Genomic DNA, 14,089 nt, shown 5'->3' on the forward strand with positions numbered 1-14,089 from the left:
TATATTAGGGACATTTCAGAAGACGTCTAGTAATTCATTTTCAATGAAAGGCAAGTGCAGGTATAGCTCTATGAAGCTGGTAGGAGGAATTATGAGCAATGTGACACACGCATGTATGCCCGTCGCACACACACACACAACCCTCCCGTGCCAGCCCTGAGTTCAAATGGCTTTCCACAAGTTGTGTGCATTGTGCAGAGAAAAGGAGAGGTGATTTATTTTCCTAGGCACTGGATAAAACAAAGCGATGTTGCCGGCTTTAGCAATGGGCAAGCGGGGGGAATTTAAAATCACCCATATCGCAGCCTTTTGCGATATTGATATCCTGTATGTTCATATCAAGATAACGATACATTGTGCAGCCCTAGCCCTACCACCAACACACCAGCAACACAAGAATACACAGGAGACTATGAGTTTGCTGTAGAGACCGAGTGGTAAATTTTATCGGCTGATATTGGGCATCACAGATGTAGTCTATCGTATTGGCATAGCCTATATGTTGTCCGATATGAAATTGTATTTATTATCTCTGCCAGGCCGGACGGCCGAAGGCCGGAGACTATGTTTCCGCTCCAGTCCGTCCGTTTGTCAGTGAGCAGCTAATCTCCGGCACTGTTGGCCTGAACGGCATGAAACTCTGCATGCAAATTCCCGGGAGGCCAAGGAGGAACTTCTGTCCCACATTTTTCACATCGGCCAGTTATAGGCTATTTGTGCCAGATTACATATCCCTCCACTTTGTGTCGTCTTCAAAACACACTCTTTTCTACTACTCCTACAGTTTGGTCCAAAATTCACACAAATCGGTACGCAATATCTCGGGGGTCACGTGTTCAAGATGTATAAGTCTGATTTTAGATTTTGGCTATGACTGCTTTTCAAAGTTTGCAGGTCCTGGGCAGGCAACCCGGCCTGGCGGAGACCTGTGCTCCGAGGAGCACACTTTCCTAGTTTTTTTTCTTCTTTTCAGAACATTAGGAAATGTGTGTTTCTTTTTACATAGTAGTTATTAATAAATAATGTTCCACTAAAGTTTACCGTTTCAGCGCACTGATGTCTGAAATAGACAGACATAGATGTGTATTTTGGCCCTAAAGAACAAGTATCAGTCAGGCTCTAGTTTGCAGTGTCTTACAGTGGATCCTGCCATTGGCAGGAATGAAGCCCTGACTTTATCCCAGTCAGAGTCTGTTCTCTGAGCTAAAGGCAGCTCTCAGGTGGACAGATAGAGCAGCTAATTCTCTTGTCTAGCCTGGCGCAGCAGAGCACTGGGTTCTGGCAGGTCTAGGGGGCCTGGGCCAGGATGAGCCTGGGCAGGCCAATCAAGCAGCCCTCCCACCAACCCACCCCTGCCGAGCCGCTTTGTTCCAGCCCAGCGCCTCGCTCCGGGGTACAGAGCGAGGCGCCCCCATCCTCCTCCCACACACCTACTCAGGCAGAGCCACTGCTGAATACTGATGCAGCCGCTTCACTCCACAGCACATACACCCCCAACTCCTCCATGCACGCACGCACACCTTAATTTTTCCCACATAGAGCAACACCCACCACAAACACACACATACTGTACATGCATACATGGAAAAAAATAATAATATATACAGACAACAAAAGACCATCCCTCACAAACAAAGCAGTCAATTGCTTGTGAATTTGTAAAATGACAGCCCATACTGCATTCCACCCCCACAACACAACAGAGGATTTATGCATAAATATTGCACAAAACAAACACACACACACTGGGCACTGTGTGCTGCTGCAGCAAAGCAAAAACATATAGTGTAACATTTATCTTTTAGTTCTTCATAATACATTGTGATACAGTACCTTGTCATTTAGTGAGGCAAAGTAGTCCAGACTAGAGCTAAACCGATATATCGGCCATTATTTGACTTATTTGACTTTTCTTTGGACACTGGTATTGGCAATTATGCAGCCGGTATGTGTCGCGATCTTTAGCCACTTTGCATTCCTATTTTGAGCATGTCCTTATAAAGAGAATTCTTTCCAAAAAGCATTTCTTCAAGATCTTCAAGCTCACAATGCACCTCACCATGTGATGGTGATTTTTTTTTATATACCATTTTCAACCTTTCCATCCCAATACCTTGGCCATGTCATTCTTGGTGAAAATGTTCAATATTTTTCAAAATGATTCAAAAATAGTAGATCTACAAGCTCACAAAGCGTCGCAATTTCAAATCACTTTTCTAAGAAAATCGGTCATCGGTCAAAATTGTGGCATGGGTCAGACTCTAGCTTGGACAGTGTCCCAGTCCATCCTTTCACTGGAGCCGTTTCCCGTCTAGCCCCATAGCGTTTTGACAATCAGCCAGTGTGGCCCTCCACAAAAATCAATATCACCTGTGACCCGTGGCCCCAACTCAGCCCCTCAAAAGCTAGGCCCCCTGCTGAGTGGGGGGGGCCGGGGGCCTCTGTTTGTCATGCTAATGAGTTAGCCTGCCCTTAACGACCCAGACATCTGCTGGGCTGTGTGTGTGTCAAGACCCACATTCAATTTGTTCCCTAGATACAAAAAGCAGATAAGACCCTTGAGGCCAGTGAGTAGTGTGTGTGTGTGTGTGTGTGTGTGTGTGTGTGTGTGTGTGTGTGTGTGTGTGTGTGTGTGTGTGTGCACGCTCGCGCATGCATGTGTGCAGTTACTGAGGTTGTATGGGTGAAAGGGGAGAAACCTTTATTATTTGCATGTACTAGAGCAATCATTACAACAATGAAGAAATGAACTGCAGAAGAATAGAGGAGAGGCGACTTGAGTGCATTATGTGTTTTCATACAAAACAAACGGTTTGTACATTAGGGCTCCTAAATGATCTCAGAAATTAAATTTGAATATTGGTCTTAAAATGGCCAAATATCAAATATATTCGAATATTATTATTATATATTTTTCCCCCATAGAAAATGAATGTGTTGTAAAAACAGGTCACAAACATTATGTCCACGAGAGGGCGCTCACCCCCATGTTACTGTCAAGAAAAAACGCAGTAATTTTTATTTTTGTCTTTGACAAATTTCAAGTAGGCTAGTTTAGGGCTGAAACAAATAGTTTGAATATTCAAAGCTTCGTTCGATGGCAAGGGATTCAAACGTGAAATCGACTATTCTGCAGTTTTCTTTAAAATATATATATATATATATATATATATATATATATATATAAATATTAGCGGGGAGCGGGTTTATAAAAAGATAGGAGCAAAAAAATCCTGAACACTGCAACAGACGTGCACAGCGCAGGTCCCTGATCAAGATTTCATTCAAATTTCTCCGTAATCCACACAAGTATGTTTATAAGTTAAGTTGAGTTAAGTTAGATCACCAGCCGATCAAAGGATACGATTTGAAACGAAAGTGACGGGTTTTGGCTGAAAGAAACCACACTCGTTTTGTGAGATCCGCCCCCGCCCGCTCTCAAATCCGGGGATAAACCATTAGCCCACAGGATTTAATATTGTCCGTCTTATTAAAAATTACAATGTCTACATAAAAAAGAAACTTGGATGGCATCTTTTGCAACATAGTAGGCCTAGCTGTCCATCTAGGCTCATGGGGACGCATTTGTGCCAAAAGAGCAAGTGTATCGGACATGCAGCGGAATACTTTTTCCACCCTTCTTTTTTTGCTATTGAGCGGCCAGGTCTGAGCGGAGCGTGGAGCGACCGGTACGCTTCACTCCACTCACATGCTCTGCCTCAAGTGCAATATGTCATACGTTTTATAAAATACGTTGTATAAAACGTATTACCGGGGGGGGGGGCTCATTATTAACCCTAGCAGCCTAGCTGAACCTAGCTGTCCATCTAAAAGAGAAAGGCATCGGATATGCAGCAAAATATTTTTTTTCCCTTTCCGTCGTCGAAGCTTCGACTTCAGTTGCAGCATCAACGTTAAAATGAACAACGTCAAGAAAAAAAAGTTGGGCAGGCTATTCATTGATACACTCAGTGGAGAGAATGGTAGGGCTGAACGAACCCGTCTCCACTTTATAGTATCACTGTATGCAGTCAGCGCGAACTATGGAAAAAGTATGAACGAGACATGGATATAGCATGGAGTGCCTTATTGCGGCTGCAGAGACAATTAATCTAATAATCTAACAATGTCAAACTCCGTACACTGCGCGGCAGCCACGCCCACTATTCGAATACACATTTTTAAAGTCGAATGTGCATTTTTTTCAAATATTCGAGATATATTCGAGATTCTAATATTTACCATGTCCTAATGCACATGCATCTACACAAACATCCTCTTCAATTATGTATAAGCAACACAGCTGTGTGTGTGTGAGTGAGTACATTTATCCATCCATACACATTCCTGTGTGAGTGTGGGGTGTAAATCGAACTAATCAATTTAATCCATTATAGAACATTATCTATTTTAATAAAATAGATTTTGGGGGGAAATAAACAATATTTTAATTGCAGGTGGTGACACATTTGTTTAGATAAGCCATTTTCTAAATGTTTGCCTGACACCGTTGTACAACAAAGAATAAAATACAAGGTAACAAGACTAATCGTCGAATTAGTCTTTTATAAAACACTGGATCGATTTTTCTTGTTGCTTCAATTTGTTTACATATACACACACACACACACACACACACACACACACACACACACACACACATAAAAAAACACATAGGTTATTTGATTAATTGAAAATCAAACAAAAAAATTAAGTCGATGGCAGCAGCCCTCATAAGCATGCATGTGTTGGATTCATGCACTTGCACGTCTACAAGATCAAATGCATACTATGTGTGTAAACTGCGTGCCTGGATGTGTGTCTGGGTCTGTGTGAGTGTGTGTGTGAGTGTGCAGCAAAGCGACTGAGTAGTGGTGGGAGGGAGTTTGTTTAATGGGCGAGACAGGGGACCATGGGGATTAAGCTCCCCCCAGCTGGGGGCTTTAGAGGAAAGGCTGGGGGCTGTTCTGTTAATTCAAGTGGGCTTAATAATGCCCGTGCACCCTCTGCCCCCGACCCTCCCACAACCACATCAGATCTGGGAGGAAATGCATGATAAAGGGGGACAAACGGGAGAAGTGTGTGTGCATGTGCGAGACAGCATTGTATTTGTGTGTGTGTGTGTGTGTGTACAACCTGTAGCCATTGCTGTACTAGAGGCTAAGCAGGGGAGGATTTGGCCTCCATTACTTGTGATACACAACAGCTTTGGCATCATGCCTTTTTGTCCTCCACTGCACTTTCTCAGTTCACACACACCATGTCCAGCTTTTTTGGAGCTGCATTTGGAATAAACTTTCAACCTGTCAGCACTATTTTGGGTATGACATTATAGGCGGAAATTGTCCCAAACATGGCATTGCAAAGTATTGTGAGTGTGTAGATTTTTGACACGTGACACCTTCGTACAGCTAGGTTTAAAATAGTGCTCGAAAGAGTAGTTCACCCCAAAAATTACTTATTTTCTATCAATTACACACCCCATGAAGCCTTGACTTATGGCGATTTTTAGGTAGGAGACTCAAAGAGTCCCCGACTGAGTCTCTTATTGACCGATGACCCCGTCATCAAATTATTGGCTTAGGAATGCAAAAAAAAACGCCATGGACCGCCATAAAAAATCTCTATGAATTCAAGGCTTCATGGGGTGTGTAATTGATAGAAAATAAGTATTTCTTGGGGTGAACTACTCCTTTAACTCTTTGATTGCCATGGCAATCGCGTCCGTTGTGCCATGTTAGTCCACAGTGCCATGGACAAGCTAGGCCTGTTGTGGCTTTTCAGTGGTTTTCCACCAGATGGCGATGTTGGCTACCTTATGAATGATGCTTTCACTGCCAGATGATGTCAGACCCGGAATTGACCCGGAAGTTAAAAAAATCGTTTATTTCCTGAGGGAAAATTCCTATATCTCCGTTCCTCTTGCTTTACGGTCAAAACAAGGCATTTTCAACAGGCCACAGCTTTGCAATGGATTATCGCGAGCGGCTACTTTTTCCCCCCCGTGACACCCGAGATCCGTGTGCGTGTAATGAGGCGATCTACGTGCGGACAGCGATCACGGAAGACATTCCATGATTTTTCAAAGGTAGGTAAAAACACTCGTTTTCACTGGCACTGGGGTGACACTATTACACTTTTAAGGTCTTTACAGACGGGGAGCGGTCGGATCAGCAGCGATCGTGCCGCGATCATTGTTGTTTTGTCCTCCTGCGCGGTGCGGGGTAAAAGGAAAGCTCACCACAATCCAGCTCTTGCCGCCCGCGTGCGTGTGCACTAACGAGCGCGAAAGTTTCACGGGACCGCGCCCGCTCGCCTCACCGCCGCTCGACTTCTCCTCACGTCCCAAATAATCGCCCGCCTCTCATTGAAAATGAATTACATAGACGCGTCCACCACTACCTGGAATGGCCATAATCATTGCTAGTGGTCATAATAATAATAATCAGGCAAGGTTTAGCTAGTAATCCAGTCTGAAAATCAAGTAATCAGTCGAGACCCCTCTGTCGACGGAGATTCTTTGATTCAAGCCAGGGTCCGACACTTAAGAATGCCCAGGGCAGGTAAACAAGACACCTGCGGGTAAGTGAAACCTGTCCTGCCCGGTCTGGTAGGTACCATTGAGCGCAATGTTTTGTTTTCATTCTTGAAATGTTGCCTCTTTCTTACATTATTTGACAATTTGGCCAATGTTTGACCAGCTTTTATTGTATAGTTTGTTGATTACTTTTGATGCAGTAATGGTCTTTCTTTAATTTATTTTTTAGGTAGTATTAACACATTCATTGCCAGGTAATAATACATTCATTCGCCACTGCGAGTGGTTTGACCTTATTTTGACGATCCACAGAACAAAAAAAACGTGGATGTAAACAAACAATGTCTCGTGGAAAGACTAGTCTCTCTTCTCTCCACCGAAAAAAATAATTGTAACCATGATCGTCCGTTTTGAAGTTATCGACAGTTGAATATAGCTTGTTTTCACCAAAAACGCAATCTGAGATAAATGTATTTTTATAAATCTGATAAATTTGTAGCGGACGGGGTGAAAATGTTTTAGATGACGTCATTTCCGGGTGTATCCTTCTTTCGAAATCAAGGAATCATTCATAGGTTGGTGAAGAGCGCCCTCTAGCGTAATCGCTAAAAACACCAGATGATGTAATATTACGTCATTGGCAGTCAAGCGTTCGATTTGAGATGACGTAATATTACGTCCATGGCAGTCAATGTGTACATTGGATGCCAGAGGTTTATTAAAATATTATACGGTCAGTGCCTGCTATTCTTCCATCCACTTACGTTAATAATACGTTTCATGCTGTAGAAGCCCCGACGCGGATGTGCATGTAAACAAAGAGTGCGTGCGAGACGGCGGAGGGTCCCGACTAACGCCTGGAACAATAATATTTCTAACACTACCTCCATTGCAGAGTGATCGCCGATCGAAAACGGCTCGCTTCCACCACGTTAAAAAGAAATGGAGATATTAAGCTTTTAGTCAAGGATTTAACATTGGAAAGGCCGACCAGAAGGATTTTTGACATGGATCCACATCCGGCCTCTCCTTCTCAGAGACTCCTTGGATGATCCCAAAGTTTCGTTAGAGCGCCCCACGTGGGCCCCACGTATAAAAATAAAATTGGGTCAAAAACGGTCCGGACCGTTTTCGGCACTTCTCGTTTGGATTCTCAAAAACGGTCCGGACCGTTTTTGGCACACAATGAGATAAGTCGGTGTGTCCAAAAACATAGTTACTGCACTTTGGCTTTGTAGGGCAATAAGCAGTGGTGTTTCAGAGTTACTGCACACGCACGACCAAGGGCTATGGGCTCTGTTGTCGCTGGTTAGACCAGCACAGACAGACCTGGCTCACCGCAAAAAAGTTATAATAAAGGAGTTTGACTTAGCGGCCGTGTTCACAGAAAGCATTATCTGAGCAGAGGGGCGCATTGTATATCATGTCCCCACAAAGCGCTCACACACAGTCTTTATTGACACGTGCAACATCATGTTATTATCACAAATAGCTTATCTCAAACAACGTACAGTAAACATGAACTTCTCATGGCTGTGGTAACGATTCAACGTCAGGTCGTAAATGACTGGGTTGTCGGATGCATCCAGCCGGATCAAACGAGCAGCGCTCCTCTCCAAAAGCGTAACTATGTACTGTGTATAGAGTGCATATCAAAAGTCTGATTATAGTTTGGGTGCACACATCCCCGGCTTAGTTACAGTTTATTACGGAAGATGTCTTCCAAATGATGGGTTAGGCTAGGTTAGTAAAAGACACAGCCAAACTCTGCCAGCATGTAAATTAAATTATCACTTATCAGGCATCTCTTGAACCACAAATTAAAATATGTGTGCGTGTGTGTGTGTGTGGGGTGTGGGGGGACAAGATTGATGTGCTGTTGATTCAGGCAGCTCAAGGGATCCATCTCCATCATCATGCAGCATTCATTGTGGCTGTCCCCATCTCTCCTATATCCTCCAGCTATCTTGGAGGGTTATATCTATATGGCTGTCACATATTTCCCTCACCCCCACACAGCCCCTGTGACAGCAGCAATAGCATTTGAGAAGATGCAGTGATGTTATTAGGTTTTCAGTGTAATGTGACCCATGTATGGGTGGTCATGGGAGGTTATTTTTTTTAACAAATAGTGATATTCATGTATGTTGAAAATGTATCTGAAAATGTTCTACAATCTGAAAACTTTATTTGCTAAAGAAAATCTAATTTCATATAGGCCTACATAGTAGCATTCTACAAAATTCAAACAAAATAGATTTTTACGGGGGACATTCAGGCACCAGAGACAGCACAGCAGTAAAAGTTACAGATACAGGGCAAAGAAGTACAATAACGTCACAATAAAGACACCCTCAAACAAATATGAATAAAATATACAGATGTATACACAATGATCCTGCCTGGTGCAGAACAAGAGACGAAGTCAATAAATATCAAAGTATACAGCCGTATACACTCTAATCCTCCTGCCTGGTTCAGAAGATTAAAGGGAATAGCAAGGTAACCCTATAGTGAATGACATCAGCACAAACCACAGGTAACGTAACGTTACAGATGTTACAATAGTCATGCATCACCGTAATGCTACTAAGTCACAGTCAATTACCGTTGCCCTATGCGTGCTTTGTTATACAGTCTCATAGCAAATGGCACAAAGGACTGAAGAAGGCAGCCCCTCCAACCTCATCCTAGGGTAGAGGAATAAGTCCTTCCTACGACTCACTCGCTCTTCAATCTCCATGGGGGGGGGGGGGGGGGGGGAGATTGGCTTTTGGGGAGTGACTATGCTCAACACAGCAAGCATGATCGGTCTGTGTCTTCTTGACTATGTGCAAGAGTTACCTTATTTGACATAACTATGTATTGTTCCTGTTATTTTCTGACCATTTGATTAAAAAGATATATTATGCTTGAAACCACAATTAACAAAAGTGGTTAAAACATGAATTATGAACATATTCCTGATGAGTTCTACAGTGCTTCGTCACAATATCTTATAACACAATATTAGTCAAGTTAATGTTGAAGTGACCCGAATGGAACTAAAAAGCTTACTTTTGTACTACTTGACCAACATGTTATGCAATGTTCTATAATGTTCACAGAACATCACTGATCGTTCATGTCATACAAACTGCTGGTGTAAATGGGAGGCTTTGGTAAGCTGCTTGCTGCTAGGTCTTTTCATACAGGGAACAAATGACAAGCCTAGTAATTAAGGTTCAATGAGGGGTGAGCAAGCAGGTAAGGAGATGTGGGCAACAGACGGAGCAATCGCATTCGTGCTCATATAACACACACACACACACGCCTGCTCGTGCCAGAGTTTAATTGCCGTGAACTTTTATCTATGCAAAGCGTAGGGAAACTTGAAACAATGTATCATTATCAGGGTAAAAATAGGATGTGTCAATGCATTGCTATTCTATTTAACGCGCCTTTTTCATGCGCCAGAGATGCAGGATGTCTACCTAATAACATCACTGAAGATGAGTGGAGAGAGGTGGTGGTCAGTGCATGATTAGGGTAGGGTTGTTTGGATGGAAGGGGTGGGGGGGGACAGAAGGTAAAGCTCCAGAGTGGACTGACTGCTTTTGGTTAAAGGCTAAACAAACTGCTGCAGCTCTGGCGTAGCAACGCGTTAAATCCGTAATCCCCATTTTTAATCCTGTGTGTTGGGTCTTAATACTCCAATCAAGCAGCATAAGGGCACTCAATTGGATTAGATAAGTAACCTCCTGCGGGACAGGCAAGGCAGAAGTGGAGCGCCAGTGTTCTCTCACCTTGGGAAGGTGATTGAACACCAGCAAGTTAGGCACCATCCATTAGGAGCCGACTGCTTCAGGGGAAATCATATAGTAGCCGCAGGCGTCTACAGTTAACATCCCCTAAAGCACATAGCACAAATGCTTCCATATAGAACATTTCATAAGCACAGAATAGAACTGGACAGTAGAGGTTTAATACCAAAACAAAAGTCACTCTTTACCATAATGCATTAAATGCATCCATCTATACATTTTGAAGTAATCTGGTCTGCCACAGTCCTCCAAGCCCATTACCACACTACCACAGTGCAGCATGCCCGCAGTGGTAACTAACAGAAGCTAAACATTAGCTTGTTAACACCCACTGTTGGGCAAGCTCTAGTTTGTTACAAACAGACTTGACCTTCCAACAATGCCGTCACCTCAACAACTGCCAGCTGCACCCTGTGCAGCACGCACTGTGTAGCTATTTTGTCTCAGACATAGATATACAGTAGGCGCCACTATTCTTTTTCAATTGGGACGGGACTACTGAATGTAATTATTTTTTCTTTAGTAGCTTATGGTACTTAAAAAGAGCCCTGATTGGTCCGTCTCTTCTATAGGGACAACTGAAATTAACACTAGACCATGACTTTGTCATAAATATGTCCAACTGTACAAATTTAAGAACTTGAGCGTGATTTCAGACAAAAGACACATTTGAAGATCAAATAAAATACTCAATTACTTGGATCAACAAGTCATCCAAGTCCTGACGTCTGAGGACGACCTAGAGAGAGGGAGAGACCAAAAGTGTTTTTGGCAGGCCACCACATACAACAAGGGATGCTACAGCGTTAACCCGTCTAGATTACAATACTATTTAGAATTGACAAATGTCTGAGTCACTCAAGGTCCAAAAATTACACCTGGACTGCATATGTGGTCATGAAACTGCTACAGAAACCCAGTATAGCCAAATGGTCACTAAATTATGGAGACCATTCGCCACCCTGGCCAGTAGGACAAATTAATTTCCTATACGTGCTGGAGAGGTTTGCTGTTACTTCAATCTGCCAAATATGCCTTAAATATGCCGTGTGCGTAGTTTGTAATTGCCACTGTCATCAAATCCCACCATTTTTGATCGATGCAAAGCTAATATCAATTCAGATCATAATTTTATTGCAAAACCGCTTTTATTCTGTGAAAGATATTGTTTTGAAATCAAAATACAATAGCAGTCGTGGCTGGGGCGGGGCAAAGCTGAACGGGTAGAGAGACCGTCTGGGAATCAAAAGGTCCCAGGTTCATGCCCTGGCCCAGGTCTATGTGTCCCTGAGCAAGACAATTGACCCCTAAGTAACTAATCCCTGGGCGCCCACTGTTCCTGATAATTAGGATGGATTAAATGCAGAGGACAAAAAATACACCCTTTCCGTTGTCAACTTCCTGAAGTGCTCAAGGTTTCTTATTTATCTAAGACACGTGTATAAGGCAGCAATGATAATGTGGCAGCTGTCTGCAGGCATAATTTTATGGGGGAAAAGTATCGTCCGCAATGAAAACACACAAAACATTAACTGGTTAACTGATTAATAGTTCAAAAGTCGTATTACTGTAGCTAGCAAACATTTTCACTGGTCTAATATCGAAAACCAAAGAATGTCTGACTAAATGACAGATTCATGCATTATTACATGTAGATGGCATGGAAAGGCAGAAGAATAGAGACTGTCTGAAAGGAGCTCGACCAATGACAATGATCAACATGTTCTCAAATCCCTTATGGCCCTTAACAGCCTCATCACCATCCACCAGGACCTCATCCAGACTTTGTTTACATTGGTTGGTGGACAGCAGGAAAATGACAGGAGGACACCATTGGGTACTAAAGTAAGACAAAAGACAAACAGCTTGCTATCCGTTCTGTACTAATAAAATTAGAGCAAGAGGTTGAAGACTGTGGGGCTGACCATGTGCTGGATACAAAATAAAATGTACATGAAAATAACTTTCTCTTGTAATATGACACTCCAAAGATAAAAACTGTAAATATTTTTTACATGCAAATCTGCACTATTTAATAATGTATTGATTGACTTGTTGTCTGTGTTTTTGTATTTTCTGTGGGATGCATTATTTAGCACTAGAGGAGATGTTAAAAAGAACACATTTGGACTAGCTTTGAGCCGATGGATTTTAAAATCATAAGAAAAACCACTTATATTAAGTTTTAGATTATCATCAGCTAACAGGAGGGGAGTACTGCACTACACAGGCTTCTATGGGTCAATCTGACATGATGATGCACTACTTGTACTAGTACCTATTGTACATAATAACCAGATGTCAATACCACGTCTCAGACCTGTCCCTAGTCTGTGAGAAGTTACACAGGTTGGCTGGCTGGCTGTGCCACAGCAGCAGCAGCACGGTACAGTGTAGCACAGTCAGCCTGCTATACTGACTGACTGCCAAAGGGCAAACCATTCATGTCACACAAGACAGGCTCTAGCCTCAGCATACGACCCCCCCGCCCCCATCAGTGGCAAAGGAACTTGGCTTCAAATCGTTGCTAGGGAAAAGTAGAACAGTCTCCGGAGTCTGGCAACATAATAGTCTTCAAGCTATTGTGCTTACCTTGCACTTTGACACTTATCATTCTGTTATTTGACATTAAAGAGGCAGGACTGCAGTCAGTGTCTACCCGGAATGCGTAGGTTACAGGCTGAAACTCATAAAACTATAGATTGGTTTTGAGTTTTAGTTCATAAATCCTTGTCTGTCTGTATATTTATGTTTTTGCTTACTTCATAGAGTACTACTTGTTTTGCTTGCCTGTCTACTGGCCAGCCTGGCTACTGGAGTTTATCTCAACAAGAGTGACATGGGTTTTATTTGAGCTCTGTTCCCTGAGAGAAAATGTATTTCCTTTATTTGCAAAAAACAACTAAATGGGTTAAAGAAGAGTCTTAACCAGTGCGTTAAAGAGATAGGTTTCTTTGAAGGAGGACCCATTGGAACATTTTATTTCCGTCAAATACTTTAACTATTTCTGACAAGAAACACAATCTGTCAGTCAGTTTAGAATGCCTGACCAATGGGCTCTCTGATGAATGCATGCACAGGACTGAGTTACTGTTACCATGGAAACTTGAGATTAGGGGAATATGGGAAATGTGAGATTAATTTACCAATGATAAAAAGCACCCCACTAGACAGAGTGGTGTACTGTGTGTTAGGTTTTCATTGAAGACCATCAGACAGTAACAGTACCAGTACCTGTTCCATTCGGTTTTCCTTAATTGCTTTACAAGTACATTTGACTACAGTTACCTGTCGTTTTGAGTTAAGTTTCCAAAGAAAATAACAGACCCTAAGCTGACACCGAGGTAAAAAAAAACCTTTGGCAGCCATTACATTCATTTGTTTGACATGCATGAAGATACTATCGCCTTGATTTCTTTTTTTGTATTTTGACAGGTTTAAGTTCAAATCTAGGATTTTCAGTCTGATCATGCAATGTCCCTATATGGTGTCCAGCTACCAAGCAACCTCTGCAGAACTTTCCAGAACTAAGCAAGCAGTTGTTGACAATAACTGAATTTAATTACATTACAGTTATGTCTTTATTGACAAATAAATACCGTCATCATTGTTATGCCATTGCAAGGATTATAGGCACACTGTCACAAAAACAAGTTCCAAGCACAGTAAGTAGCCCAACCTGAGGCTGACAGTAAATAAATCTGTTTGTGCTTAGAATTTTTACCCACATCATTTCTCAACTGAAAAC

General features: G+C 42.4%; 1 protein-coding gene across 4 annotated transcripts in view; it reads right to left on the reverse strand.

Annotated features, from left to right (window-relative positions):
- tle2b (TLE family member 2, transcriptional corepressor b) overlaps positions 1–14,089 on the reverse strand; it is a 145,493-nt gene that overhangs the window by 130,407 nt on the left and 997 nt on the right. For 3 of the 4 annotated variants that reach the window (XM_080431242.1, XM_080431244.1, XM_080431241.1), the window contains exon 2: positions 11,039–11,080. The exons of the other annotated variant lie outside the window; for it this stretch is intronic. In XM_080431242.1, coding sequence (XP_080287368.1) covers positions 11,039–11,080 — 42 coding nt within the window. The remainder of the gene's footprint in view (positions 1–11,038; positions 11,081–14,089) is intronic. 4 annotated transcript variants of the gene reach the window in all.

The sequence above is a fragment of the Gymnoscopelus braueri genome (genome assembly GCF_963280865.1).
Source record: "Gymnoscopelus braueri genome assembly, chromosome: 6".
In the NCBI taxonomy this organism is placed as follows: domain Eukaryota; kingdom Metazoa; phylum Chordata; class Actinopteri; order Myctophiformes; family Myctophidae; genus Gymnoscopelus; species Gymnoscopelus braueri.